Source organism: Chlorocebus sabaeus, chromosome X (assembly GCF_047675955.1).
Source record: "Chlorocebus sabaeus isolate Y175 chromosome X, mChlSab1.0.hap1, whole genome shotgun sequence".
Lineage (NCBI taxonomy): Eukaryota > Metazoa > Chordata > Mammalia > Primates > Cercopithecidae > Chlorocebus > Chlorocebus sabaeus.
The window spans coordinates 84195618-84223497 of NC_132933.1; the positions used below are offsets into that span (position 1 = coordinate 84195618).

The following is a 27880-nucleotide window of genomic DNA, read 5'->3' on the forward strand; positions in this document are numbered from 1 at the left end:
TTATAAAACAATTACCCCCTCCCCTCCTTAAGAGTCTCCTTTTGGCCTTTTTCTTTTTCCAAACCTTGAAGGGTTTTGTGTTTTGTTTTTAGTAAGGGAGGCTGTTCCCTTCCCCTGTGGAATGTATTCCCTGAAATATCCTGCTCCAGGGACAAATGGACACAGAGTTGGAAGCCTCTGTTCTCAGGAGCCCTACTTCCTATGTTTTCATTTTTCTTCTCAAAACGCAAACCAAACTAACTCTTCCTGTTTCTGGGCTTGGGATGTGGAAGGTCACACAGCAGGAACCCTTTAGCAAACAGGTCAGAAGGGGCCTCTGAAAGCTGCCCCTTGGCTGCCCTGCCATTGGGGGAGGGCTGTTTGAATGGAATTTAGTTTTATGGAAAGAAGAGGAGGATGAGGAGAATGACTTTCAGGCTGTGGTGAGGGAATGGCTCTGCTTCTGACACCAGTTTGTTCTGCTTTGCCTCTGCCCTCTCCCCAGGCAGACCAAGGCTTGGGAGCCATGGAGCTTTCACAAACTCAGCTGCTGATGTTCAGTCATTGGTCACTGTCAGTCAGGAGTACGTGTAGGGAAGAGTGATCAGGACTCTGAGAAACGATTTTAGGAGCTAGGAAAGGACAGATTCTGGGGAGCACACTATAGATGAGTAGAGTCTTGGGTTCTAGTCTCAGTTTTGCTGCCAACTAGCTCTATGCTGTTGTGCAGATCACTTAGCTTATCTGGGCTTCATTCCCCAGCTGCAACGAGAACATTGGACTGTATGAGCTATAAGATCCCTCCTATCTTAGATTTTGGGAGATTCTAAATGCCAGCAGATTGGCCTTAAGGAAGAAGGAACACACTACTTCCAAGGGACTTCAAGGGGTGAAAATAGGGCCACTGGGTGGAAGTTGTTGTAAGGCAGATTCTGGCTCAATATAAAGAACTTTTAACAGTATAGAATGAAAAAGGATGCTTCACCATACCTGAAGAGTTTGGTCAAAGCCCAAGTTGGGCATGTAACAGGAAAGGTAAAAAAGGGAAAATTGAACACCAGATTTGAGCTATGATTGCCAACATTTAATGCAGCCAACTACAGTCTCCAAATGAAACTTTAATGCAGTCAACTACAGTCTCCAAATGAAATGTTCATGGGACCTTCGAAAAGTCAAATAGATTAAGTTGAATGGAGCAGGAATGAGATATCCCATAACTCTTTCTCTCATGTCCCCTAAGGAATCTCTGGGGACACTAGGGTTCCTCAGTACTCAGTTTCAAAAGCGCAGGTTAATATAGTCCTTAAGTGTCCTTCCTGCCTTGAGATGTGGGCGACCTCCAAATTTCGGGAGTTTGGTGAAAATGTGTTTTACATGGATCTGCACCATTGGCTGGAACCACTGGATCCTCAAGGCCCTGTCTCAAGAGGTTTTGTCATCTGGAGCCAGTGGGGCTCTATGTTGATCTGTAATAGCTAGTTCAGAGCTGAAATGATAGGGAAGAAAGTCTGCTGAAAGGAAGAAGTCACCAGTCTGATTACCAGAAGTTCTTTTGCTATGCCATCAAAAATAAAAGCCAGTTCTTGGCAGACTCATTGTTTATGTGAGACCTTATGCTTAGTTCTGGGAATCCAGGGGTCAGTCAGATGTAGCCATTGTACACCAAGAGCTCATGGTCTATGGGAGAGACAGGAAAGAAAAGAGGCCAATGCAGAATAGTGTGATGTTTTATAATATAATAGCTACGGACAAGATGGGAAGGGAGGCCAGAGCATGGCTTGACAGGCCAAGAAGGGGGCTGGCAACAACACACTCAGGGGAGAGTCCAATACGAGAATTCACTGTCTGTCTAGGAAATAGCGAGTTGTCCCATGGAGCTCAGAAATATAGGAACGAGGTGGGAGAGGAAGTAAGAAAGATAGGCTGCCTAAGCTTGAGAGACCTTGAATGTCAGAGCAAAGAAGTTGGACTTTGACCAAAGGTAGGAAACAACCAAAGATTTTTGAGGATACCTACGTTTTTCTTTTAAAGAGAGAACTTTGGCAGCAGTATGAAGGGTGAACTGGACGGGCGAGCATGGTGGCAGGAAGACCAGTTAGGTAGTGGTCGCAACCATCAAGGCCAGAGTTGCTAGGGCCCAGATGGAGGGCTATGTTAGTGTGAGTGACAAAAAAAGGGGGTAGATTTAGGAAGCCTTATGAAGAGGTCCCACGCACACAACTAAATGGCAGCAAATTAGAAAGATGGAGTCCAGGTAACGCCCGTGATTCTTGCTCGAGTGGCTGGGTGCATCGGGCTGCTTTAACCAAGAAAGCAGATTCTGGAGAAAGAGGAGGTTTCCAGAGAAATGATAAAGAACTATGATCTTTAGTGTTGAGTTTGAAGGATCCACAGGACCTTCTGGTGGAAGAGTCCAATAGCACTTCTCAAGTCCTTTTCAGAACTGTCTTTCCACCTGAAGTTCCCACGCCCTCTCCAGCCCCTGATTTGGAGTGGCCTACACTGTGAAAATGGTCATCTAGGCTATACCTCGAGAGATATACCTGACCTGCCTCTCTAAACCTAGACCTAATTCTGTCTTGCACTCTTGAAGCAACTGAGAACCTGGGCTTCCCAGCCCCTTGGGCCACAAAGGAAGCCCTTACACTCCTCCACAGGCCTGGAAACCCTTCCCCCATGCCAAAGAACATCTTGAAATTGCCCTTTCCACTGACCCTACCCCCACCTCCCTTTCCTTTCAGCCTGACTTCTGGAAGAGATGGGGCCGGGGCACAAAATCAAAATGTTGAGACCTTCTAGTTCAACATTCTCATTTTGCAGACGAGGAAACTGAGGCCCAGGGAGCAGAGGTGACTAACTCAAGGTCGCAGAAGGAGTTAATGATGGACGTGAGACTAGATCCTAGGTCTCTCAAGTCACAGTCCAGCATTTTTACCTTGGCTGAATTCACTGTAGATCATGGTTAAAAGATTTCCTGTCTCAAATGATAATAAATTCCAGATGCTCCCTAACTAAGTAGATCTTTATACTATTCCAAGTTGCTGGGTAAAATATCTGTCAAATGTTAGATAAGCCATGCCCTGCAAATGTTCTTTGTAAAATAACAAATGTTAAATGACCAGATCTGTCAAGACTTAGTTATCAAAATGATTTGGTCATTTTCAAAAGAAAGGATGTGGATTCAATTATTGTTATTCTGATGACTTTCATATGCTTAGTATTTTCTTCTACTGCCCTTCTGAGCCTTGGAGGTGACAGACACCCAATAGCATGTTAAATAAATGTATTTGTTTCTATTTTCTACTGTTCAAATCTGTCTCCCCGCTCCCTCAGAGCTTGGGGGAGGGGTCTGGGGCAGCTGATGGATGAGTCTGATGCTGAGGCCAAGCCTGCAGCCAGACTGGAGCCAGTTGGGTTGCGAGCAGGGGCTCTTGTTACAGGCAAACTATTACCCCACCAGGCCACCTCAGCCACTTCAGCAGAAGCCTGGAGTGAAGCCTCAAATGGCTCCAGGCAACAAAAGGAGCTTTGTGCACTGGGAGCAGGGGACCTCGGGGAAGATTTGGCGCAAAGGCGGTGGGAGGGAAGGTCAGCAGCCTCCTCACCTCTGTGGGCTGCTGGGAAGCGAGCTAATGAACTCCGCGGAGTGTGGGGTTTGTAAGTCAAGGAGTCATTGAATTTCAGAGCAGCAAGATACCTTAGAGGTCATTTAAAGCAAGCTATTCAGTTTATAGTTAGAGTCACTAAGGCCCAGAGAGGGAAAGGGACAGGCCCAAGGACACACAGCTGGCAAAGGTCACAGCCAAAACTGGAACCTAGAGCTTCGGGCCCCAGTCAAGTATTCTCACTTCAGCACTTAAGAGGCAGTTTTGAATTGTGGGTTTTATTTGGAGGAAACGGGTTCCTTTTAGGGTCCAGGACCTTTCCATCTTAGGAGCAATTTGCGCTCAAGCAACAGGGTGTGAAGGCCTAAAAGAAATATGAAGTGAAGATGGGATCCTGAGAGCATGTAGCACGTCTTAGAGTGAGTCCCTAAGGCCTGAACCTCCTCCTGAGCTGCTGGTTTTACTACCGCTAGCTCTGTGTTTCTCAGTGTTTGATATATATGTTGACATAGGATGATTTGGGGTGGTACATTGGCATCTGCATCATGATAGATATATATTTAATTTACTACATATCAGGAAAAATGTAACTAGTGCCTCAAAACCTAATTTTATAGATTTTATGGCTTAGGGTGAGGTTATTATTTAAAATCAGGTTGATTTAAAGAAAAATATTAAGTACTTAATGGCATGGATGATGTGACAGCAAAAATTCTGAAGTTGATTCACAAATAAGTGACATTTGGGAAACACTGTACTAGTGGCTTCTTGGACTGTCATAGCAGGGACTTCAAAGGTAATTCACCTTTGAAAGTCATTCTCTTGGGCCTGGGCAGCACCACATGTGTTTAAGCCAGTTGGATATTCCTAATGCTCTCCTATAAGGTGGTACCAAGTGATCCTATGACAGCCCTTACAAGGTTTCCTCTATCAGTGGGATCACTAGAACAAAAGCAATGATGTGTCAGATAAATCTTTGCTTGATTCATCCTAATAGAAGGAAGATGAGCTGGGCGTGGCGATGCAGCCCTGTAGTCCCAGCTACTGAGGAGGCTGAAGTGAGAGGATCCCTTAAACCCAGAAGATTAAGGTTGCAGTGAGCTATGTTGCACCACTGCACTTCAGCCTGAGTGACAGAGACCCTGTCTCAAAGAAAAAAGAAAAAAGAAAAGAAGGAAGGAAGGAAGGCGAAAGAAAGAAAGAAAGAAAGAAAGAAAGAAAGAAAGAAAGAAAGAAAGAAAGAAAGAAAGAAAGAAAGAAAGAAGATGGAGGAGGAAGGAAGGAAGGAAGGAAGGAATGGTAGGTAGGAAGGAAGGAGAAAGAGAAGAAGAAAGAAAGAGAGAAAGATAGAGAAAGAGAGAAGAAAGAAAGAAAAGAGAAAGAAAAGAGAGAGAGAAAGAAAGAAAGAAAGAAAGAAAGAAAGAAAGAAAGAAAGAAAGAAAGAAAGAAAGAAAGAAAGAAAGAAAGAAAGAAAGAAGAAAGAAAGAAAGAAATTATATACAACTCTCAGCCTGGAGTCAGTACTTTGGCTTTTTTGTCACTAAGAAGTCCCTGGCTGGTCCTCTCCTCTACCACTTCTGTTCTGCTCTGGTGGCACTTGGGAGAAATAGCATAGGAGAATGGGACAGGCTCAATGTATAGATGAGAACATTGAGGTTCAGAGAGGGGAAGGCCCTTACTTGGTATCATTCCACCATGAGTGGCACAGTCAAGACTGGGTCCCAAAAGAATGCTGATTCTACCAGCCCATATTTCCTGCCCCAGGATTCCTGCTCCATGACCTTTTCTGCAGCTCCCCTCAGCCCCACCCCCAGGCCAGTCAGGCAGTGCCAGCCCCCATCGCAGTCCCATCTAACACAGCTCACTTGATTCAGACCGTCTAAACTCATCGAGGGCCAAGAAGCTGCTAACACTGATCACCTCTAAGAGGCTTGCTCGGTGGCTGGGGACTTGGGGTGAGAAGAGACTTTGTATATTTGTACCTCTTGAATTTTGAAACCTGTGAAGATATTACCTATGTCTCAAATAATACATAACAAAACAATGAAGCATTCTGCTCACCCCACGACCTAAATTTCAGAAACAATCAATCACATTTGTTCAGCACTTTGACATTTTTAATGTGCTGTCTATTGTGACCCATACAAGAGTCCCATGCAATAAGCTCCATTTTGTAGATGTGGACACCAGTCCAGACAGAGGAAGCTACTTTCCTGGGCTCACACAGTGAATCTATAATGAAATTTGGGCTAAAATCCAGGTGCCTTGATTCCCAGTGCCTTGCTGCTACCATTTCCACATCCACATAAACTCATAATTTATGCCAGATTGTTTTTGAATCAGCCTGAGACAACGTGTTCCCATTTGCCTTTAAATAGACATTTTCAAACTTTAACCTAAGAAATAGCAGAAAGACCAGTCCCATCTCAACTTCGTAGGTGGCAACCTCCTCTGCCTGACCCCACCCCCTAAAAGATACTCCTGTCTCCTCTGGAAGCCACAGACCACTCAGTCACTTGGTGCCCACCCTCCCAGAGCTCAGTGCTGGCACCTCTGCCTGGCACAGACATTCTAAAGAGGTAACTTGGCAGCTGTGAGTGCATTCGTCTGAGGGGATCACTATTTCAGGGCCTGAGGGGTTTCTTTTTAGCCTTTGCAGCTGGTGTCTCTGAAATGGAGAAGTGTGTCCTTCCCCTAGTATGGGTAGTGCACAGACCTTGTGCCCCCAGAAGTCTCTGTTGCAAAGCAGAAACTGCCCAGCAAGAAGCCTTGGAATGATGATGAGGGGAAAGGCAGGGTGGGGAAGTGGAGAAGCAGATGTATGTTGTATGCTGATCAAAGCAGTGTTCCTGTTTCAAAATAAATCCTCTCTTATCTGCTGTCATGGCAATGCAAATAAACCCCCCACCCTATCAGTTCTTGTTTTGTAGCAGCCACCACCCAAAACCTCAGAGTCATAAGATGGAAACGTCCTTGGGAAGTCACTAGAATCCCCTCTCTCTATCCTGGTGTGATTTGCCCAAACCAGCTCCAACTACTTTGGAAGGTCCTTATTAGTAAGGGTTCTGCTTTTCTCTTCCAACGTCTTCCCATGATGGCTTGCACAGACCCTTAGCATGACACTTGTTAACTGATGCCTTTCTGTTTTGGCAGCCCCAATCCTGTCACCAGCAGCTATGCTCATTCAAGTCATGAGCTCATCCTGATGAAAAATTGGAGCCAATGGGAATGACTGAAGTCAGGCTAGAGCCAGGAGGATGGCCTTGATGACCTCAGCAAAGCCCAGCTGATACAGGAGTTCAGGCTCCAGCACCAAACTCTTCCCTGGCCAGTAGCCTTCTTTCTCTTCCTCCACAAAGCTGTTATCCCTCTCTAGAAAACTGTGTCCTTCTCAATGGAAGGTAGTTGCTCCCAGTATGCCGTTCACTTATCCACACCCAAGTAGGACACCAAAGGCACCAGGCAGATAGGAAGTTGGGCTCAAAGAAACTTGTGAGAGAGCAAAAGGAAAAAGCTACATATATCCCCTCAGTCTAATGAACTCCAAAGCCTACCTCCTGTTGGAAACCTTCTAGATAAAGCAAGTGCTGGGAAGATAACAGACACAGAACCCCAAATGCCAAGTCTCCTTCCTTTACCCTCCACTTACCTGTTTTCTCTTCTGAGGCATCTCCCACCCCTAATACACTTCCCAGTGGAAATAAGGCATTTGAGAACAAGGGAAGTATATGGGTGGCTGCCACTTGCTGAAAGCTCTGGAGGGAAGTCCTCCCCTGGCTCTCTGACAAGAGCAAAACCTCCAGCTGAGAAATAAAGAGGCTCTGCACGTGAGCCAAAAAGCAGGGCCCGAGGAGGACAGCAAATGCCCAGTGGAGGGAGACAGAGAGGATGTCTCTGGCTTTTGCATCTCAGCTGTTGGCTCTGCTGCCCAGGGACCTGATCGGCTGCCCCATGAGGACTACTGAGAAGCTCAGTCTCTTTGTATGCCACTTGTGATGCCCACCTCGTGTACTTACCAGCATTCTTCTTCACCTGCAGCAATGGGAAGCACTGCAAAAGAAGCAGAGAAGAAGTTAAGGCATTGCTGAGATGGAATATCCGAACTGAAAGGGATCTTAAAGTTAGCAAGCTCGATCCACCCATTTTACAGAAAGACATATGGAGGTCCAAAGAAAAGGAAAATGAAGTAAGGAACAAAGTGGAGCCCAGACACAGACTCCTGGATGCCCACTCCATACAACTGTACTTTCTGCTACCCCACTGCTGATCCCGCCGGTTCACTTCACTCTCCCTGAATGGAGAAGACCCCCAGGTCAGGGGATTGGAGACACTCTGCCACAGCTCACAGTACTGTTCCAAGGCCTGATAAGAAAGATTATCAAAGAATGAGTTAACTTTTGCTTGGCACATACCATCCTTGGTATAGCAGCAACAAGGCTAGAAGCAGGGTGTGTTGGTGGCAAGGGCAGTATTTAGAATTGGAGAGCCCAAGTTCAGGGCCACCTTCCCCTGCTTACTGATTATGTGACATTGAACATCACTCGTAACCTCTTTAGCCTCAGTGTCTGCATTTATAAGACTAGGAGAGCAATAATCCCGACTTCACAGGTTTTGTGACAAATTAACATACATAAAGACACTTTTTAAAATGATTAAGCGCTCTAAATTCATGCATTCAACAAATATTTATACAGTACCAATGCCCTTTGGCGCACTATGCTAGATGCTAAGGATATAGCAGTGATCTAGGCAGATGAGATCCTCATGCGGCTGAACTCTTAGTAGGAAGAGACAAACAATAAATAAGTAAACAAAGAAATAAGGAAATTTCAGGCATCACTAAGAACCAAGAAGGAGAAACTTTTAAAGACAGGATGAGGTAGAGAGTGATTGAGTAGGGGGAATACAGAGGTGACCAGACGGGTCTCTCTAAGGAGCTCAACTTTGAGCAGAGACCCAGATGGCAAGAAGTTATCAGCAGTGTGAAGAGCTAGGTGAAGAGCATTTCAGGAAGATGGTGAAGAGAGAAACGAAGGCCAAATGATGAGAGGCTTTGAAGGCCAGGGCAAGGATTTGGACTTTGATTCAAATTATAATAGGCAGCCATTGGGGGATATAGAGCAGGAGAATGGCAAGATCTGATTTCTACCTTCAAAAGGTCACTCTGGCTGTTGGGTAGGAAGTGGACTGTAGAGCCTGGGTGGAAGTGGGGAAATCTGTTAGGAGGCTTTTGCAGCAGTTGAGGCAAACAATGTCAGTGGCTTGGGCAAAAATGGTAGTTGTAGAGACATTCATTCAATAGTTAAGGAGGAGAGAAAAGAAAGCAGGAAGGAAAGAAGGGTACCTCTTAGAGGTAGAAGGGTCTTCTTGCCTGTTCTCCTTTTACACAGCCAGCCTCTAAACCAACCAAGTGGTTACCAGGAAAATAGTTGCCATAGTATGTGTCTATCTCTTACCCTCTGCACAATGACTGCCATACCAGCTGCAGACACTTGACCACAATGCTTCCTAATCCTAAAAGATTTGTCTCAGCCTTAGATTACCCTAAAATGACTAAAGGTCTGATCCACCCTTGTAGCCCACAATTGGCCACAGGAGAGAGGAGGGATGGGGGATGTCCTCCCAAGTGTTCACTGGCAGGACCCTTGAGGGATGTCAGTGTGAAGGAGACAAAAAGTTCTAGAATGAGATCGGCGTGACTAGAGGAGAAAGACCAATAGCGACAGATGTGAAAGTTTGCTACAAAGCTACAAAGTGGAACTATGATTAAGCAAGTCAATATAATTCTTAGTGGTGGACAAAGGGGGAGGAAAGAAAAATGAGAAAGGGTGAGAGAGTAGAAGAGGAGGACAAAGCAGGCCCCTGTGAGGTCTTAGATGTGACAGTTCTTGGAAATTAAGAGACGAACTGATGGGTGGGACAGACTGTACTCTATGCTCGAGTCATATTAAATCTCCTACTTCTCCACCCTACCAGCCCAACCCATCATAGTTGTAGCAGAATTACAGATAGTTCAGGAAATAACTAGGCCTTAAATTTAGGGATTTATAGGTTACAAATTAGTGACCTACTTTGGCCATTACAACCATCCTGCATGGTAGATTTTATTATCCTCATTAGACACATAAGGCAAATGGGGCCTAGAAGTGAAATGATTTGCTCAAGGTCAAGGTAAGTATCAGAACCAACAGTCTATGCTTGAGGTCAATAGGGCTCCCAATTTTATGGCATTCTATTTTTTTTTCTCTCTGAGGTCCAGAATAACCTGGATTGGATCAGGCCCATGAGTCCCACTCTGCTTTTGACCTTAATCTTGATGCTATTTTGGTAGCTGAAAGACTTACAGGGGAAGATAGCTTATGAACTTTTGCATCAAAGAGTTCTGCTACAAAGTGAAGGCCCTTTTTGTTTCCTTGTTGTAGAACATATCCCTCTGATTTGGAGTTTCTGAACCCGAAGCCAAAAATGCAACAGTTACAAAGACAGCCACTCTAGAAGAAGACCAGGATTAGTGGTGACAATCTTCTCATCTAGTGGGTCATTCATTCATATATTCATTTATTTATTCACTCATTCACTAGGTACCTCCTCAGGGCTAAGCCCTGTGCTAGGTACTCAGGGATTCATATAGATCAGACATATTCCCTGTCCTTGAGGAAATCACAGCTCAGAGGGGAAGTCGATTACATGCACAAATCATCACAATTCAATGTGAGTGCTATTGGAAAGTATAAAGCTTTATGGAACTGAGCAGAGGGAGTAAGTTGTTGCTGGGAGTGGGGGCACATTGTCATAAGGATCCTCATGAAGGAAGTAGCGTTTAGAACAGGTCTTGAAAGCTAAGCAGTTGTTCATCAAGAAGACAAGGGGGCAAAGAGCCTGGCAGGTAGAAGGGGGAGACTAGAAAAGGATGAGGAGGTATCAAAGCCTGTGGTTTGTCCTACCCATCAGTTTATCTCCTAATTTCCCGGAACTGTCACATTTAGGACCTTGGTCTAGCTGGAGAGCAGAGTGCCAGACAGAGAGTGGGAAATGAATCTGAAGCAGCAGTTTAGGGGCCAGATCGTGAAGGGCCTTGTAGGTCATCTTAAGAACTTGGTACTTTATCTAGAGCCCAATGGGGAGCCATTGAGGGGGCCTAAACAGAGAGGTAATGTAGTCAGATTTATGTTTCAGAATGTTACTCTAACTGTTGAGTGAAGGATGGATTGGGAATGTGGGGCTCAGGCAAAACTAGAGAAAGGCAGAGCAGACACCTGGCACGGTGGCTCACGTCTGTAATCCCAGCACTTACGCCAAGACAGGCAGATCACCTGAGGTCGGGAGTTCGGACCAGCCTGACCAACATAGAAAAACCCTGTCTCTACTAAAGATACAAAAAATTAGCCAGGTGTGGTGGCACAAGCCTGTAATCCCAGCTACTCAGGAGGCTGAGGCAGGAGAATCACTTGAACCTGGGAGGCAGGGGTTACAGTGAGCTGAGATCGCGCCATGGCACTCCAGCCTGGGCAATAAGAGTGAAACTCCGTCAAAAAAAAAAAAGAAAGAAAGAAAGAAAGAAAGAAAGAAAGAAAGAAAGAAAGAAAGAAAGAAAGAAAGAAAGAAAAAGAAAGGGAGATGAGAGTTAATGGTAAGGTTCTGGATGGGGCAGTGGTCTTTAGGATAGGAAAAAGGGGACCAATATATGGACAATTTACATGGTAGAACCAAAGTAAATGAAAGGACGTGGGAGGATAAGAGAGGAGTCAAGGATGACCCCAATGTTTCTGGCCTGGCAACTGGGTGGATGGTGATGCTATCAACTGAGGTCAGAAACAGAGGAAAAAGTGATTTGGTGGGTATACGGGGGGAATCTTTCTGTTGTAATGAATTTCCCCTTAGATCTGTTGGATTCAAAAAGGTCTGTGGAGCATCTGCTCTGAGCGGTCCACTAGGCACTGGGGTAGACCTGCAGATGCAAACATGAACAAAAGCAGATGTGATTCCTGCCCTGGAGGAGCTCTCAGTCTAGTAGGAGATACAGTTGCCAGCCAAAAAAAAAAAAAAAAAAAAAAAAAAAAGCAGATCATGAGTTTTTTCAGAGAAAAGGGAAACACATTGAAAGAGTGCAAAGGAGAAAACCAGAGCCAAAAGGAGAATAAAAACAGAAAGATGGCTGCTGGATGAGAAGTAGGGAGGTCTGAGAGGGGTAGTTTGGAGACAAGCTGCAAAGGCTATGGACAAGCTTTGTCCAGAACTGGGCCATCCTCAGCCACAAGTGGCTGGGATGGAGCTCACTCTTCCCAGCATCCTTTTCGCTCAGCCTCCAGGCTCTAGGACCAGCCCTTGCCCTGGTATCTGAGGTGTGTCTGGAGAGACTTTTTGTCCTTGTCTTGCCTGGTTTCTCTGCTCCACCTCTCCCTTCCTTCCCTAACCACCCCCAACACCCCCACCCATCACTCCTAGCCAGCCCTGTGCCATAGACCCAGGCCTAGGGCCACAGTCATGAGAGCACGTTCTTCACATTCCAGCCTCCCCCAGCCTTCTCAGCCTGGCCACACAGAGCCCTATTCACAGCCTGGCCCTCCCTTCTTCCATAGTGGGCTCTCACCACCCCCAGGCCTGTCCTGAGTTTTGCCAGCACAGACCATGGCCACTGTGGAAAGCAGGCTCTCCTGAGCCCTCTGGAGCTGACTCCTCTCTCTTGGGGTCTCTCAGCTGGAAGGTGGGTGCAGTGGCTTTGGCCACTTGTACGTGCATGAGAGTCCATGTGTGTTCTATGCACTTGGCAAACTTTCTCTAGGCTAGGCCTAGAATAGGGGCTGTGTTGAGCCAGACTGTGACAGGACACAGGGGTCGTTTAGACCCAGGCTGGTTTCTTAAAGCAGCTCACAGTTCGGAGACAGCTGAGTAGAGATGGAGGATGGTATGTGGGTTGAAGCTCAATTGAGCCTACCTCCAGGTCCTAAGTTGGAGTACTGGTGTCATGGTGCCACTTTTAAACCCCATGTCAATGACCTGGAGACATGTGCTCATGTTCGGGATGTGAGGTCTGCTGGGGATGGAGTGCTACAGCCCTGAAGGATGCCAATCTTGTCTCCGAAAAGGGCAGAGGAGAGCTGGTTTCAAGAAGGACTGACTGACACAAGTATTCTGGGCTTGACCCTGTACCTTTGGCCAATTCTTTGCTGGGCTTCAGACTTGTTACCTAATGAGAGGGGGGTGCCTGACAATTCTTAGTCTGCCATCACAAAGAAGAGAATGAGGAACATTCCCAGTCGGGAAAGAGCAATGGAAGGAATAAATTCTAAAAGGCTTTTATAGAACTCAGAGTCTGGGACAGCCTCCTGAGGAACCCCCAGAGCGCCTGTCTCCCGTCTGTCTCCCTCCGAGGGTGCAAGCTGTCCCACACTGGCTTGGAGTATGTGAGCCTCACAGAAGGCCTCTCAGAAAGCCTGATTTTCCATCTCTACCCCCCAGGACGACTGTGATCTAATACCTACTCATCCACCCCCAAAAAGGGCCCCCAACCTACAGCCTCAGGGATGCTGATGGTTTTATAAGTCACCCCTTGGCAAAAATTCCTACTGCCTTGGACGCTTTTCCCCTTGATTCCTTCCTGCCAGTGCTGCCAGCACATCCTTTCCTGCTGCCCCATCCTGACTCCTCACCTGGCCTGCAGGGCTGCTCCAGGCCTGACTCTTTGCCTGTGAGCCTTTCCTCTGATCTTTCTCCTGCCTTGGGCCCTACTGTCCACACGTCCACAGAGGCCAAGAGTAGGGCCAGGGAGGAGAGTCAGCAGCAGCTGCAACCCCCAGGGGTTCTCTGGATAATCTCAGGCATGTAATATCCCAAAGACTTGACTTTCCCACCAGCCAACAGGGACCCTCCTTCCTGCCCAGAACTTGGGAGTCTTTCTGGGAGAGGCGCCCTATAGGGGTGAGTGTAGGAAGTGGCTGGAGGAGAGAGACATGGGGATTCCAGTGTGGGATGGAGCTTCTTTTCCAGAGTCTGAACTAGTCTGACCAGGGATGGGAGCAGGGGCCGGAATAGGAGGAAGGAGGAAATTGCCTAAACAACCCACTTCCTCAACCTCAGGGTAGTTGCATCTGTGTTTTCTACTGTCCTTTCACTTCCACAGGATGTCCCCAATGCTAGGCTCTCCTCAGCCAGGGAATGAAGGGAATGGCAGGTAAAAATTTGTCCTCATTTTATAGATTAACAAACAGGGTTCAACCTATGGGCCCAGGGTCACCTAGAGCAATCAATCAACTATTTTTACATTCAACTCATATTTACTGAGCACCCACTGTGTGGCAGGCCTTTTCACATAGGTCATCATCACAATCAATTATGAAATGGGGAATATTCTCCCCATGTTGTAGGTAAGGAAACTGAGGCTTAGAGAAGAGAAGAAGACGCAGAACCTCGGCTGCTAGATCAGTGTCCTATTTCCATCTACAACATTATATTATCGTACTACATTCTTCTCTCCAGCTCCCAGAAGGCACCCAACCCAAGGTAGAAGAAAGGGCCAGGGAAAGTCAGCCTCATCCATATCCAGGGCCTCAACTCCCATTCTCCAAGTGCAGGACTTCCTTTCCTCTGCCCCTTGGCAGCCTCAGCCTTGGAACTACTGATTGACCTGGACTCTAAGGGCCCTGACAGCAGCAGCAGCAGCAACAGCTCAAGGGTTGCCCAGAGGCATGGAGTTGAGGAGCTCTGTTCCCCACCCACTGTGAAACCTCTGACCCCAAATCCCAGCAGAGGCTGCCTGAGCTGCTGCTCCTTGTTATTGTTATGAGTGACTTGGAAATGCAGGCCAGGCCCTGGCTCCCAGAGCTTCCCAGGCCCCCAGCTGTTCTCAGGCCCTGGAGACTGCTGGGAAGACCAAGCTCCAGTGTCGGCTCTTTTCCCTGAGCCTGGGCTCCCCGTTTTTCTCCTGAGGGACTTTAGTGGAAATCACTGACATTTGGGAGCAGAATTTTTTTTTTTTTTCATTTGGCCTGGAAGTTCATAGAAGTATATGTGAAATATAATGAGACTGCCAGAGCTGGAAAGACTCTCAGAGATAAACCAATCTGGCCTCCTCATTTTACAAGTGGAGGAATGCAGCACAGATTACATGAACTTAGTGGACTTTGGAACTAGATTACCTGGGTTAAAAATCCCCAATTCACCACTTAATAGCTGTGTAATCTTGGATAAATTTCTAAACCTTTCTGTGTTTCAGTAAAATGAGGATGATGACAATGATAGCTTGCCTTGCAGGATTATTGTGATGGTGAAATGACTTAATATATGCGGAGGGTTTGGAACAGTGTACACCACATAGTATGTGCTCTACAAATATTAGCTAGTATCGCTTCCCGACCTCTTGGCTACGATCAAGTGCAAATATTAGCTAGTATTAGTTCTAACTTCCTCTAGTCTTTGGGGATGAAAGAGAAGTCTGGTATTGCCAATCTGCAGCCCCTTCCACTCATTTTTGCTTCCCCCAACCTCCACCATAGCCATAGGAGGTATATCCTCCACCCCGCCAGGATCTCCCACTTGTACGCCTTTTGCCATCAAAGAAGCTAAAAGCAAGGTAAGAATCTGTATCTGAAGAGACCTAAGTCAGAGTTGAAGCCTTGCCTCCTGCTCCCATCTCACCTTCCCAATGCTCGCCCCTATCTCTCCCACTCCCGAGAACAAATATTATCCAATCTCACATGACTCGAGGAAAACACACCAGTTGTGATGATGGAGCAAGGGTTAGGAGCTTCGGATCAGGCAAATTTGGCAGCGGGTCCCCATCCCCATTCCCAGGCTGAGCCTAAGATTGTTCCAGACTTTGCTGTTACAGGAGTTACTCAGACTTCAGCATGGCTATCCCTTTGCCATAAGGATTAGGTGGGATCTCCAATCACAGGTACTAGATTAACTAAAACTGTTAACGCATTGAACAGTTTCATATACTGAAATTTTCTGTACTAAATCAATCATGCCCACCAACAGGGCACTTGGGGGTTGAGTGTGAAAAACTCATATCCACTAGACAGTAAGCTGCATGAGATGAAGACCTACAGCAGTTTTGCTCACCATTACCTATCTTCTTAAGATCTCACACAGTGTCTGGCACATAGTAGGCCCTGAATAAATATTGCTTGGTTGAACTAGTGAAGGAATGAATTACTTAAGGTTATTCTCAGCCTAAGGAAACCCCTTCACATTTTGTCCAAGATAACAACAAATAAACATTTCAACAGGCTTTGGGATCATTATCTCATTTGATCCTTACTATAGCCCTATAAGGTAGGAGTTATCATTCTTCCCAGTGTACAAATAATAAAAATGGTCAATGCTTACTATGTGCCCCTTTTCTAAGAGCTTTATACATATTAACTGATTTAAGCCTCAGAATAACCCTGTAAGGTTGGTACTACTGTTATCTACGTTTTAGGGAGCAAGAAACTAAGGCTCAGAAAGATGAAGTAACTTTCTCATGGTCAACACAGTTAGCAAGTCATGGCTCAGATAGGTGAAGGGCTTGACTCCATGTAGATGTTTTGGTCTTTTCACTGCATCAAGAACACAAAGTTCAAAGTCCCACACACAAATTTCAAAGTCTCTTGTTCTTCCCCCTCCTCCCATTTCCATTCACTCCCAACACCTCCACTGAGGACAAGTCCCTTGGATCTGTGACTCTTCCCTCACATGTCTCCAACCTCACTCTGCCTTGAAAACACTCTTTGCCCTTTTCTTCCAAAGGTCATTCCTTCAGATTCAGATTCAATGGAGCATCTACCTTGTAACAGGCTTTTATAGACATCATCTCGCTGGCAACTCCATTAAGTCTTATCCACTGAGGAGAGGTGACATGCCCAGGAGCACTCAGCCTAGATGTGGCAGAGGTGGACGTAATATCCAGGTCAGTCTCACTCTGTGTCCAGTACTCCTTTGGCAACACTAAGTTGCCTTCTACTCTGGTCCCAAAAATTGCTCCCAGAAAGCTTCCTAGATCACCCAGAAACCACCTCACAAATCTCTTGAGCTCCATCTATGCCAATAACCTTACCACAACCTATTATTTTGCTCTAGTCCATGGGCCTGTGCCTCAAAGATACACAGCATATGTCCAGCATCTAGGCATCTTACAGTTAACCATGTCAGGGACAATCCACAGTCTGAATTTTTCGCACATATATGGGGCCAATACCTATCATCCAACTGACACGTTATTTGAGTGGGCTGTGGAACTCTGCCAAGAGGGTTCTCCGAGTGAACCTTCCTTCTGTGCAGTATAGGTCCTTGCCTTTCCCCCTCTAAGTGGTTTTTCCATGACCTGAGAGTCTTATGTCATAATTTATTTCTTTGGAACAAGTAGTTAAGACATGGCTGGCTGTACCTACTGTCTCATATATACACATGTACATTACTACTTCCATTCACAGACACACACACACACACACGCACATACATCAGACTGATGAAGGGATCTGCAACAGTGTCCTGAGATAAAAGAGACTACCTGAGGAAGTGGTGAGCTCCACATCACTGGAGGTGTGCAAGTGTCTGGCCATTCTTTTGGTAAGATGTGATAGAGGCAACTCTGTAGTGATGGCATCGAGGAGTCTCTGAGGTCCCTTTTCCAGCCCCAGGAGTTTGTGTACATTCATGTGCACCCCTGAATTCTCTATACTCCCCCTGCCCCTTCCACAACAAGTATACACTGCATGTGGCAAATTGGATTTACTTGGGATGACAAGGGCAAAGGAATGAAAAAGGAGAGACATCCTGGAGGCTGGGAGTGAAATTGCTGAATCACCCTATCATCATCACACGTTCACCCCATATCCTGCCAGGCTGCTCCTAGGCAGATTGGGAAGCTGAGAGCTGGCCTAGGGGCAGAGAGGGGCTGGGGTGTGGGCAAGCACACATAAGGAGGATGCATGCTCACCTCACTTGCAAGTGTGTGTGTGTGTGTGTACATGAATGTGAGCCTGCACAGGGGGTCGTGAAAGCTCAAACTCATATGAACAGGTGCCTGGGAAGCCAGGTATAAGAGCAGCCACATGGAAGTCTCAAGCATACTTGGACGAAAGCATTCACAGGAGATGGTGCTTGAGAATGTGTGCCTGGGCGAGCTCAGGAAAGCTCTTGTGCACATACACACTCATGTGTGAGACCTAAGTATGTAAGTATGGTGCCTAGGGAAAAGCATGGGGTCCCACGTTGGCCCACGACTGGGAGGTTCACCTCTATGAGCCTTCCCAGTCCACACGACTGTCTATCCATGATTTGCTTTAACTCCCATAGAAGCTTTGTGGGTAGGTGCGGCAGGGTTGTTAACACATATGTGTATGCATGCGTGTGTGTGGCAGGTGTAGAGACATCCCCTCTACTACTGCTTTTAGATTTTACCAGAGACAAGTTGTGTTTGGATTTTGTCACAGAATGAGTAGGGAGATTATGGTATATGACACAGACCACATTGGAATCCTGCTGTGTCCTGACGCCCTCTGAGACCTTGGCCATATCTCTCCCTCTCTGGGCCTCAGTTTCCTCACTGGTAGTTTGGAGAGAGGAAACTACCTCCTTCTGTAGTTTCCTACAGAAGGAGGTATAGATGACCTCCAAGGGCCTTTTCATCTCTGATATTGTGTGATTATCTACCTATGTTATAAGAGGAGGGAACTGAGGGACAGGAGAGAGAATTGACCCTCTCAAGGTCATCCAGAGGTCATGGTTGAGATGGTGCTCCAGGTATATTTCCCACCTCCCAAGTCAGTGCCCTCTAGGACCTGATATGCCCACCTGAAGCCAAGTAACATGAGGGAGGATTTGTGTTCCTGGCACCCCTTATGTGCATAACACCATGCTAAGTGCTGGAAGGGGGCAAAGGACATATCAAAGAAATGGTTCTGTATGTATGTGGTGTGTGTGTGCTCTGTGTGTGTGTGCATGTATGTGGTGTGTGTGTGGTGTGTGGTGTGTGTGTGTGGTGTGTGTGGTGTAGTGTGTGTATGGTGTGTGTGGTGTGTGTGGTGTGTGTGTGTGGTGTGTGTGGTGTAGTGTGTGTGGTGTGTGTGGTGTAGTGTGTGTGTGGTGTGTGTGGTGTGTGTGTGGTGTGGTGTGTTTGTGTGGTGTGTGGTGTGTGTGTGTGGTGTGTGTTTGTGGTGTGTGTGTGGTGTGTGTGTGGTGTGGTGTGTGTGTGTGTGGTGTGTGTGTGTGGTGTGTGTGGTGTGTGTGTGTGTGATGTGGTGTGTGTGTGTGTGGTGTGTGTGTGGTGTGTGTGTGTGATGTGGTGTGTGTGTGGTGTGGTGTGTGTGTGTGGTGTGTGTGTGGTGTGTGTGTGTGTGGTGTGTGTGTGTGTTTGTGGTGTGTGTGTGGTGTGTGGTGTGTGTGTGTGGTGTGTATGGTGTGTGTGTGTGGTGTGTGTGGTGTGTGTGTGGTGTGGTGTGTGTGTGGTGTGTGGTGTGTGTGTGGTGTGTGTGGTGTGTGTGTGTGGTGTGTGTGTGGTGTGTGTGGTGTGTGTGTGTGGTGTGTGTGTGGTGTGTGTGTGTGGTGTGTGTGTGTGGTGTGTGTGTGGTGTGTGTGGTGTGTGTGTGTGGTGTGTGTGTGGTGTGTGTGGTGTGTGTGTGGTGTGTGTGTGGTGTGTGTGTGGTGTGTGTGTGGTGTGTGTTTGTGGTGTGTGTGTGGTGTGTGGTGTGTGTGGTGTGTATGTGTGTGGTGTGTATGTTGTGTGGTGTGTGTGTGGTGTGTGTGTGGTGTGGTGTGTGTGTGTGTGGTGTGTGGTGTGTGTGTGTGTGGTGTGTATGTTGTGTGGTGTGTGTGTGTGTGGTGTGTGTGTGGTGTGTGTGGTGTGTGTGTGTGGTGTGTGTTTGTGGTGTGTGTGTGGTGTGTGTGTGGTGTGTGTGTGGTGTGGTGTGTGTGGTGTGTGTGTGGTGTGTGTGTGGTGTGGTGTGTGTGTGTGTGTGGTGTGTGTGGTGTGTGTGTGTGTGGTGTGCATGTTGTGTGGTGTGTGTGTGGTGTGTGTGTGTGTGGTGTGTGTGTGTTTGTGGTGTGTGTGGTGTGTGTGTGGTGTGGTGTGTGTTTGTGGTGTGTGGTGTGTGTGTGTGGTGTGTGTGGTGTGTGTGGTGTGTGTGGTGTGTGGTGTGTGTGTGGTGTGGTGTGTTTGTGTGTGTTTGTGGTGTGTGTGGTGTGTGTGTGGTGTGTGGTGTGTGTGTGGTGTGTGTGGTGTGGGGTGTTTGTGTGTGGTGTGGTGTGTGTGTGTGGTGCGTGTGTGGTGTGTGGTGTGTGTGTGGGGTGTGTGGGGTGTGTGTGTGTGTGGTGTAGTGTGTATGTGTGCGGTGTTTGTGTGGTGTGTGTGGTGTGTGGCGTGTGTGTGTGTGGTGTGTGTGTGATGTATGAGGCGTGTGTGTGGGTGGTGTGTGTGGTGTGTGTGTGTGTGATGTGTGTGTGGTGTGTGATGTGTGTGTGGGGTGTGTGTGGTGTGTGGGTTGTGTGTGGGGTGTGTGTGGTGTGTGGGGTGTGTGTATGGTGTGTGTGTGGTGTGTGTTTGGTGTGTGTGCTGTGTGTGTGGAGTGTGGGGTGTGTGTGGGGTGTGTGGTGTGTGGGGTGTGTGTATGGTGTGTGTGTGTGGTGTGTGGGGTGTGTGTGTGTGGTGCGTATGGTGTGTGTGTGGTGTGTGTGTGGTGTGTGTGGGGTGTGTGTGTGGTGTGTGTGTGGTGTGTGGGGTGTGTGTGGGATGTGGTGTGTGGGGTGTGTGTGGCGTGTGTATGGTGTGTGTGTATGGTGTGTATTTGGTGTGTGTGCTGTGTGTGTGTGGAGTGTGAGTGTGGGGTGTGTGTGTGTGTTGGGGGGAAGTGGGTGAGAAACTGACTCATATGCATGCTTGGTTGTACCAAGCGGCCATGGATACCTTCTGGGCCCTGAGTGGCCTCAAGGGAAAGACACAGAAGACACATATTGGACTATTTATACTGGATTCATCTCACACTTAAATGTCTTGTCCCTTGGCTGCCCCTAACACAAGAGCAGCTCAAAGCAATCCTGAGCCTTGACCTGGCCTCTTGCCACCTTCCCACCATCCCTGGCTTCTGAGGTGTCAGTCTTCATCTCCCAAATGGGTCACTTCTGTTCCTAGACCTAGGCAGAGTCAAAGTAAAGGGCTGAGGAGGAGTTGTGGCAAAGGAGCAGACGAGACCTGAGACCCTAACCCTGGAATTTTCAAATATGGAATAACCCTCGTTCTTTGCTGTGATGCCTCCACTACACAGTTTCGGAAGCAGCTTCCAACAAATCATGTGTATTGACCACCTACTCCATGTCAGGCACTTTAAAGACACAACTTTGCTGGGCGTGGTGACTTAGGCCTGTAATCCCAGCACTGTGGGAAGCCGAGGCGGGCTGATCACTTAGGGTTAGGAGCTTGAGACCAGCCTGGCCGACATGGTGAAACCCCGTCTCTACTAAAAATACAAAAAAAAAAAAAAGTTAGCTGGAGGTGATGGCGGGCACCTGTAATTCCAGCTACTTGGGAGGCTGAGGCAGGAGAATTGCTTGAACCCGGGAGGAGAAGGTTGCAATGAGCAGTCATCACACTACTGCACTCCAGCCTGGGCAACAGAGCGAGACTCAGCTAAAAAAAAAAAAAAAAAAAAAAAAAAAAAAAGACACAACCCACCCACCAAATGTTCGTGGCATTTCTATGAGGCAGGCACTGATTCGTGTCATTCTGCAAACAAGGAAATTGAGGCTCGGAGGAGACTTGCTCAAAGGCACACAGCTAGTATGTGTGCCTGTGGGTGTGGGGTGGAATTGAAACCTAAGTTTGTCTGCTTCACCCTTCCTCATACCTCTTCAGCTGATGGGGGGCTCCATATGGTGGGGGAGGAAAGGGGCTTGGTTTCCCTATCAGGACCATGAGAAGTTTGAATAAGATGATCTGAGAGGGCCCTTTCGGCTCTGACAGGATCTGTCCTGGGCATTCCCCAACCCTCAAACCCCTCAGTCTCCCACATTCAGGGGGCCTGGCTCAGAGAGGGAGGGTGGCTCACAGCAGCCTGTGCCCTTGACTGAGCTCCTGAGCCCAGAGAGCCTGCCTTTCTGACTGGGGCCTTGAAGCAGCAGCATTGGAAAAGGGAGCACGCAGTCCAAGTGTGTGTGTGGATCTGGCAGGCTGCTTCTTAGCCCTGAGATCCAGCCGTGTGTTGATTCACATCTGCCAAGGACATGCGCAACCACAGACCTGTGTGTATGCATGTGCATGCACATGGGCCTTCACGCCGTGTGCATGCTTTTGTATGTCTACAAGCTTTTTGGAGACGTGCCTGGCTGTGTCTCTCTGTGTCCCCCAGGCTTGTGCGTAGGAGGGTATGTATCTGATGTGCCTGTGTGCCTACCTCTGTATATGCATGCATGCATATGTGTGTGAGTCTACATCATGCTAGGAATGTGCACTGTTTGTGTGTACATGTGCATTTGCCTGCTTGTGCCACGGTATATGTGTGTTTGTCTCTGTGTATGTGTGTATGCACACTTGAATGGTGTGCCTGTGCATATGTGTGTGGGGCTGAATGTGCACAAATGCACGTGTATGTCCTCTGTGGACACGCACATGAGTGAATGTGTGCAAACGTCTGGGACCCGGGATAGAGATCCTCAACCTTCTCTTGGGGCTGTCCTAGCCCACCAGTTTTATTTTGTTTTATTTGAGACATAGTCTCAGTCTAACGGCCAGGCTGGAATGCAGTGGTGCGATCATGGCTCACTGCAGTTATCCTCCTGCCTCAGCCCACAAGTAGCTGAGAAAACAGGCATGCATCACCATGCCTGACTAATTTTAAAATTTTTTTCTAGAGACAGAGTCTTACTATGTTGCCCAGGCTGGTCTTGAACTCCTGAACTGAAGTGATCCACCTGCCTCAGCATCCCAAAGTGCTAGGATTACAGGTGTGACACCATACCTATAATTACTAGTCCTCCTCCTCCTCCTCCTCCTCCTCCTTCTGAGTTAGGATCTCACTCTGTAGTCCAAGCTGGAGTGTAGTGGTGCAATCATAGCACACTGCAGCCTTGAACTCCTGGGCTCAAGCAATCCTCCCAATTCAGTCTCCCAAGTAACTGGGACTACAGGTGTCCATCATGCATCACCATGCCCAGCTAATTTTTTTATTTTTCATAAAGGGTCTCACTATATTGTCCAGGCTGGTCTGGAACTCCTGGCCTCAATCAGTCCTCTCGCATTGGCCTCCCAAAATGCTAGAATTATAGACATGAGCCACCACCCTTAACCTAGCCCAACAGTTTCTAAGAGGCTGACAGGGGTTAGGACATGTTTGCTGGGTATCTGAGAAGTTGGGGGAATGAGTGCAAAGGGATTTAAATCCATGCCAAGCACCTAGAACAGTCAACTGGGGTAGGGGACAGAGGTGCCTCTCGGGCATCAAACCTCAAAGGCGCTTTAATTTTCCCTTCCCCCGTCGTTCTCGTTCCATCCAGCTCTCCACCATTTCTTCCTCTCCCATCCTCATTTCCACTGCAGCTGCCTCCTTCCTGGCCTCTGCACCTCCGCTTGGTCCTTTCCACACCATCCCTGCCCACTACTGCTGGAGTGCTTTTTCTAAAACCGTCCACTTAATTATATCCCTATTGTACTGAAATCAGCCCCTTATTCCCCAAAACAGTAGTCACCAGAGTTTCAGATTTCATGGATGAGGAAAACGTTCTTAAATAAATAAATAGGGAAACAATCAGCATGTTGCAAACTTTGTAATTTTGCTGAGGGCAGACATTTAAAAAATTTCTCACTCATATTTTGTAGGAGAAAGATCATTTGAATCCCCACCCCCACAGGAAGGACACAACAGTCTCCAAATAAAGAATAGTCCTTTGAGTGGAATTAATTTAGTTTTATGAACACTGCACGACATTATCCCTACTTTTCTCTCATTCCACCACAGATGGTTGAAAAATCTCATTCGGGACCCCCACTAGGTGAGGACAGTGAATCCACAGATCAATTCCAAACCCTTTTGGAAGTAGTCCCTGCTTCCCCTTCTCAAGCTCCTATCCCCCCTAACCCTACATTTGAGCCACATCACGAAAGAAGCCCTTCCCCCAGCCCACTACCATTTGACTGCCTCCAAACTCTAGCTCACGAAGTTCCCTCTGCCAGGCATGCCTGGAATGCCCTTCCCCCACTTTTGGACTGACAAACTCTTCTCTTCCTTTAAGCCTCAGACTCAGCCCAAATGTGACCTCCTGTGAAATCTCTCCAAGTCCCTCCCGGTGGAATGGATCTTTCCTTCCCAAAGGTCCCAGCATTCTTTCATCCTGTCTTACAGTCAGTCAGGCTAGTCGTTTGAAAGTCTTCCTCCTGGGTTGTACTGTGGGAAACCACACAGTGTCAAGAAAGGCATGGACTTAGGAGCTCAGATCCCAGCTCTGCCAGTCATATCTGGGCAACCTTGTAAATATTTCTTAACTATTCACAGTGTTCTTTCCCTATCTATAAAAGCAGGAAAACAATGGGTTGTGCTGAAGATCACCGCCACATGAATGAATTAAAAGTGCCTAGGTCTGGTACATAGTGGATACTAAATAAATATTAGTTTCTTGGTTTTTGAAAGTGGAATCATGCTTTACACACCCCTGTGAGTTCGGCTGTGCTCATGTATCCCCCATGGCCAGGATATAGTAGACACTCAACAAATATTTACTGACAAACTGACTATTTAGCACAATGTCTGGCATATAATAGGTGCCTGGTAAATATTTGTCACTTTTCTTATATTCTCTTTGAGGACAAAAGCCATGTCCTTCTTTGCTTTCTTTTAAAAAATGGAGATGGCAGTCTCCCTATGTTGCCTAAGCTGCTCTCGAACCCCTGGCCTCAAGTAATCCTCCCACCTCGGCCTCCCAGAATGCTGGGATTATAGACGTGAGCCACTGTGTCCAGCCCTTTTTTTGTCTTTGTGTAGCTCCAATGGTGCCTAGCACAGAGTATGTGCTTTGATATATGTGGATAGAAATTAATAATAATAATAATAATAATAGATACCATTGCTTGTGTGGATGCTCCTCACCAGGCATCCTGCTAGGAACCTTACACACATTATCTCCTGGATTTGCATACATTTACTATGCAAACAATAACACCAACCTCATTACCCCATAAGGTTGGTGTTACTATGGTCCTCATTCTAAAGCTGAGAGGAAACTGAGGTTCAGAGAGGTTAAGCATCTTGCCTTTGTGGCAAGATCCAGGAAGCAACAGAAGCAAGTTTTATGAAAAAGAACCAACTAGCCGACTTGTTTTTATGAGAATGCAACAGAAGGTCACAGAACTGGTTAAGTGACAAAGGTGAGACCTGAACCCAATCCCTTTTAACTCTGAGAGCCTCAGGTAGTCTCAGAAGCCCATCTGGTCCGTTTTACCAGCTGGCGCGCAATGGTCCGCATCTGCCTCCTTCCCCCCTGAGCAGCGGGATGGGCTGGGGCTGGGCAGTCACTTACCTTCACCTTCCTGAAGCAAGACCAGAAAACGTCTAGCAGAGGCATGGTGGCGTGTGGGGAGCTGCTAGGGCCGGCAGGGCTGTGCCCGGCACGGTCCCCTCCCACTCTGGGGATGAGGCTAAAAGAGGCCCGGGACTCAGCGAGAGCCAGCCCGGGCCCTGCGCTCCAGGAGCCGGCCCCGCGAGGGGAGAAGCGGAGAGCAGCGGTTGCCGGGGCTCAGCTGCCTTGACAGCGGGCGCCTCCCGCCTCCTGGAGGGCCACTGAGGGAGGGAAAAAGGGAGGGAGGGAGAGAGGCCGGCTAAGGAGGAGGGACCAGGAGGCGGGTCACTGATTCAAACTCGGCACCGTTAGCCAGTTGGCTGGAACGGGACAGCAATGCCAACTGAAATTCCCTGAACATTACAGTTCCCCGGCTCCGGGTGTCCGGCCCGCCTGCCGGCTCCCCTGCCAGCTCCGCCACCTGCATGCTGGCATTGCCTGCCTGCTTGCTTCTTGGCTGACTAACGCGCCAGCTCTCCTTGGGGACCTCTCGGTAGAGCCCAGACCACACAGGGCCTGCGGAAAGAATGCCAAGGAAAAGGGGCAAGGAAGGAGAGCCCCGACCCCAGCGGGACCGAACAAGGTGTGAATGCAGTCCACGGAAGGGGAAAAGCTTGCAGCCTCAGGAGCCCCTTTCAGACAGGAGCCCTGGCCCTGCCTCAGTGGATCATTCTCCAGCCCTCTAAAGTGAGGACTCTTGACTCACTGTGGCATCTCGGAGAGGCCCCTTCCTCCTGGGTCTCAGTTTTCCCAGCTGTACAATGAGATGCCTGGTTAGAGGTCTCTAAGTCTCAAATCTGTTCGGGGATAGGTACAGGGCAAGTCTCAAAGAAACTTCACTCTGGACAACCACAGTTCTTCTCAGAACTCCCCTGCTGCTCCTGGGAGTCCATAGGAAGTCAGGTCTTGCCCCAAAGAGAATCGGAGCCCTAAAAATGCCATTTCATCCATCCCCCTGCCTCAGGACATAACAGCTCTCTCCCAGCTCAGATAGACTGGGTGTATGCCCTTTTCTAAACATCTTCTGAAGAGATGATGGCTTCCCTCCTTTATCCAGTCCCATGCTCAGGACCCTCTAAGCCTAGAAGTTTAGCCTGGAATCTAAACTTGAACCCTCTGGATGCCCTCAAGTCGGTTCTTTTAGAAGAAAGAAAGTTAGCAGTAGGAAGTTCTAGAGGCTTTCTGGGCAGGAAGCCATTAGGAAGCACTGACCCTCCCCCTCTCTTAGCCCCTCCCCAGGCATCAGAAGGCAGGGTGCCATGGCTGGTGGCCAGAAGGCTCCCAGGGACCCCATGGCAAAAGGCCAGGCTTGGATCTCTGGAGGCACATGTCATCATGAGGCCCAGAATAACTTACTCTCCCTGGCCTCACTTCTGTTTCAGAGACCCAAGTTAGTCAGGCAAACAGCCAGGTCCTGGGACCCTGGAAGGTCCTAGGCTGCTTTAAGCAAGCCTCTGCCTGCCTTCGAGGCCTTTCTTCATCAGTGGCTTTGTCTGGAGGTTTGTCCAGAGGCTCTGTGAGGGTTCCCCCAGCTCTGTTTACAACTTACTCTGTGGCCCTCAGTTTCCTGGTTTATACCAAGGAGGCTACAATCACTGACCTCACCCTCTCTCTAGCACCGACCTCAGGGGTATCTCAGATGTGAGTTTTGTTGGGCTGTGTCGGGAAGATAGCCAGCAAGAGCCAAGATAAGTGGCTTCCCACCCACCTCCAGCTGAGCACAGGCTTATAAGGGGGAAGCTGTCTGCATGTGGGGGTGGAATAACGGGAGGAGTCAGAGCTCAGACACTTTTCTCTGAGCATATGCCCTCCTGCCCTGCAGCCAGAGGCCTGAGGATGGAGAACTGGGAAGCAACTATTACAGTAAAAGCTGCCTGCCCTCCTAGGATGGCCTCATAGTCTTTTGCTCTCTGGAGTTCACCTCCTTCTTTCCATTCCGGCCCCTGGGAGGAGATGTGTGAGCCACGCCTTTGGGCATTCATTCAGGAGGCATTAGTGCACAGCACACCACATTAAGCTAAGAAACCAGGAAACTTCAGTTTCAGTTCTGGGTCTCTCACAACAGTTTAGTCTTGAGGTGGTTTTAAGCCATAAACTCGGAAGTTGACTGCCTGGATTCAAATACTAGTTGTTGCTCTTTAACTGGTGACCTTGGGCCTGTTACTGTCTTAGTGTTCCCATGCGTAAAATGGGGAATAATAATAGTACCTACCTCCTTTGGGAGGTTTAAACAGAATGAATTAAAGCATGTAGTATAGTGTCTGGCATAAAGTAAGTTCTCAATAAATGTTATTTGTGGCTCGTTCTCCATCAGCCAGGAAGGATGTTGGTGTTAAGGTTGACATATCTATCAAGGATAATAACTACCGTGGCTTCCAGTGCTTTGATGAAACCTCAGATGCATGGGTTTCATATTATTGGAGCATTTATTGCTTCCCTGAGGGTTGCAGCTCTCTGTGTTTGCTCTGACCAAACCAAGGAAGAAGGCATGCACAGATTGTTACAGAAATTATGATTCCATAAAAGATTTCGAGGAGATGAGGAAGGCTGGTACAAAGTGATTTGGAATATAAAGAATTTCTTTGGGTTGAATTACAGAAGTTTGTCACTGACCTGTGTTCCTGAACTATGAAATATGAATATGTGGGCTAAGAAATGGTTTCTCTTCATAAACAATTAACAAATAAAAATAAATCTCCTTTGGTATTATTAAAGAAGCAGAGGCTTTGGAGCCAGACAGACTTAGATTTGAATCCTGGTTCTGCTACCTCCTA

The 27880-nt window shown here is 47.7% G+C and overlaps 1 protein-coding gene across 2 annotated transcripts in view; it reads right to left on the reverse strand.

Annotated features, from left to right (window-relative positions):
• STARD8 (StAR related lipid transfer domain containing 8) overlaps positions 1-25329 on the reverse strand; it is a 78111-nt gene extending 52782 nt beyond the window's left edge. Inside the window, exons 1-2 of one of the 2 annotated variants that reach the window (XM_007991949.3) lie at positions 25068-25329; positions 7601-7634 (exon numbers count right to left, since the gene is read on the reverse strand). In XM_007991949.3, coding sequence (XP_007990140.3) covers positions 7601-7634; positions 25068-25112 — 79 coding nt within the window. In that variant the 5' untranslated portion in view covers positions 25113-25329. The remainder of the gene's footprint in view (positions 1-7600; positions 7635-25067) is intronic. The other variant, XM_007991948.3, reaches the window with a different exon arrangement.
• Positions 25330-27880: the final 2551 nt, after the last annotated feature.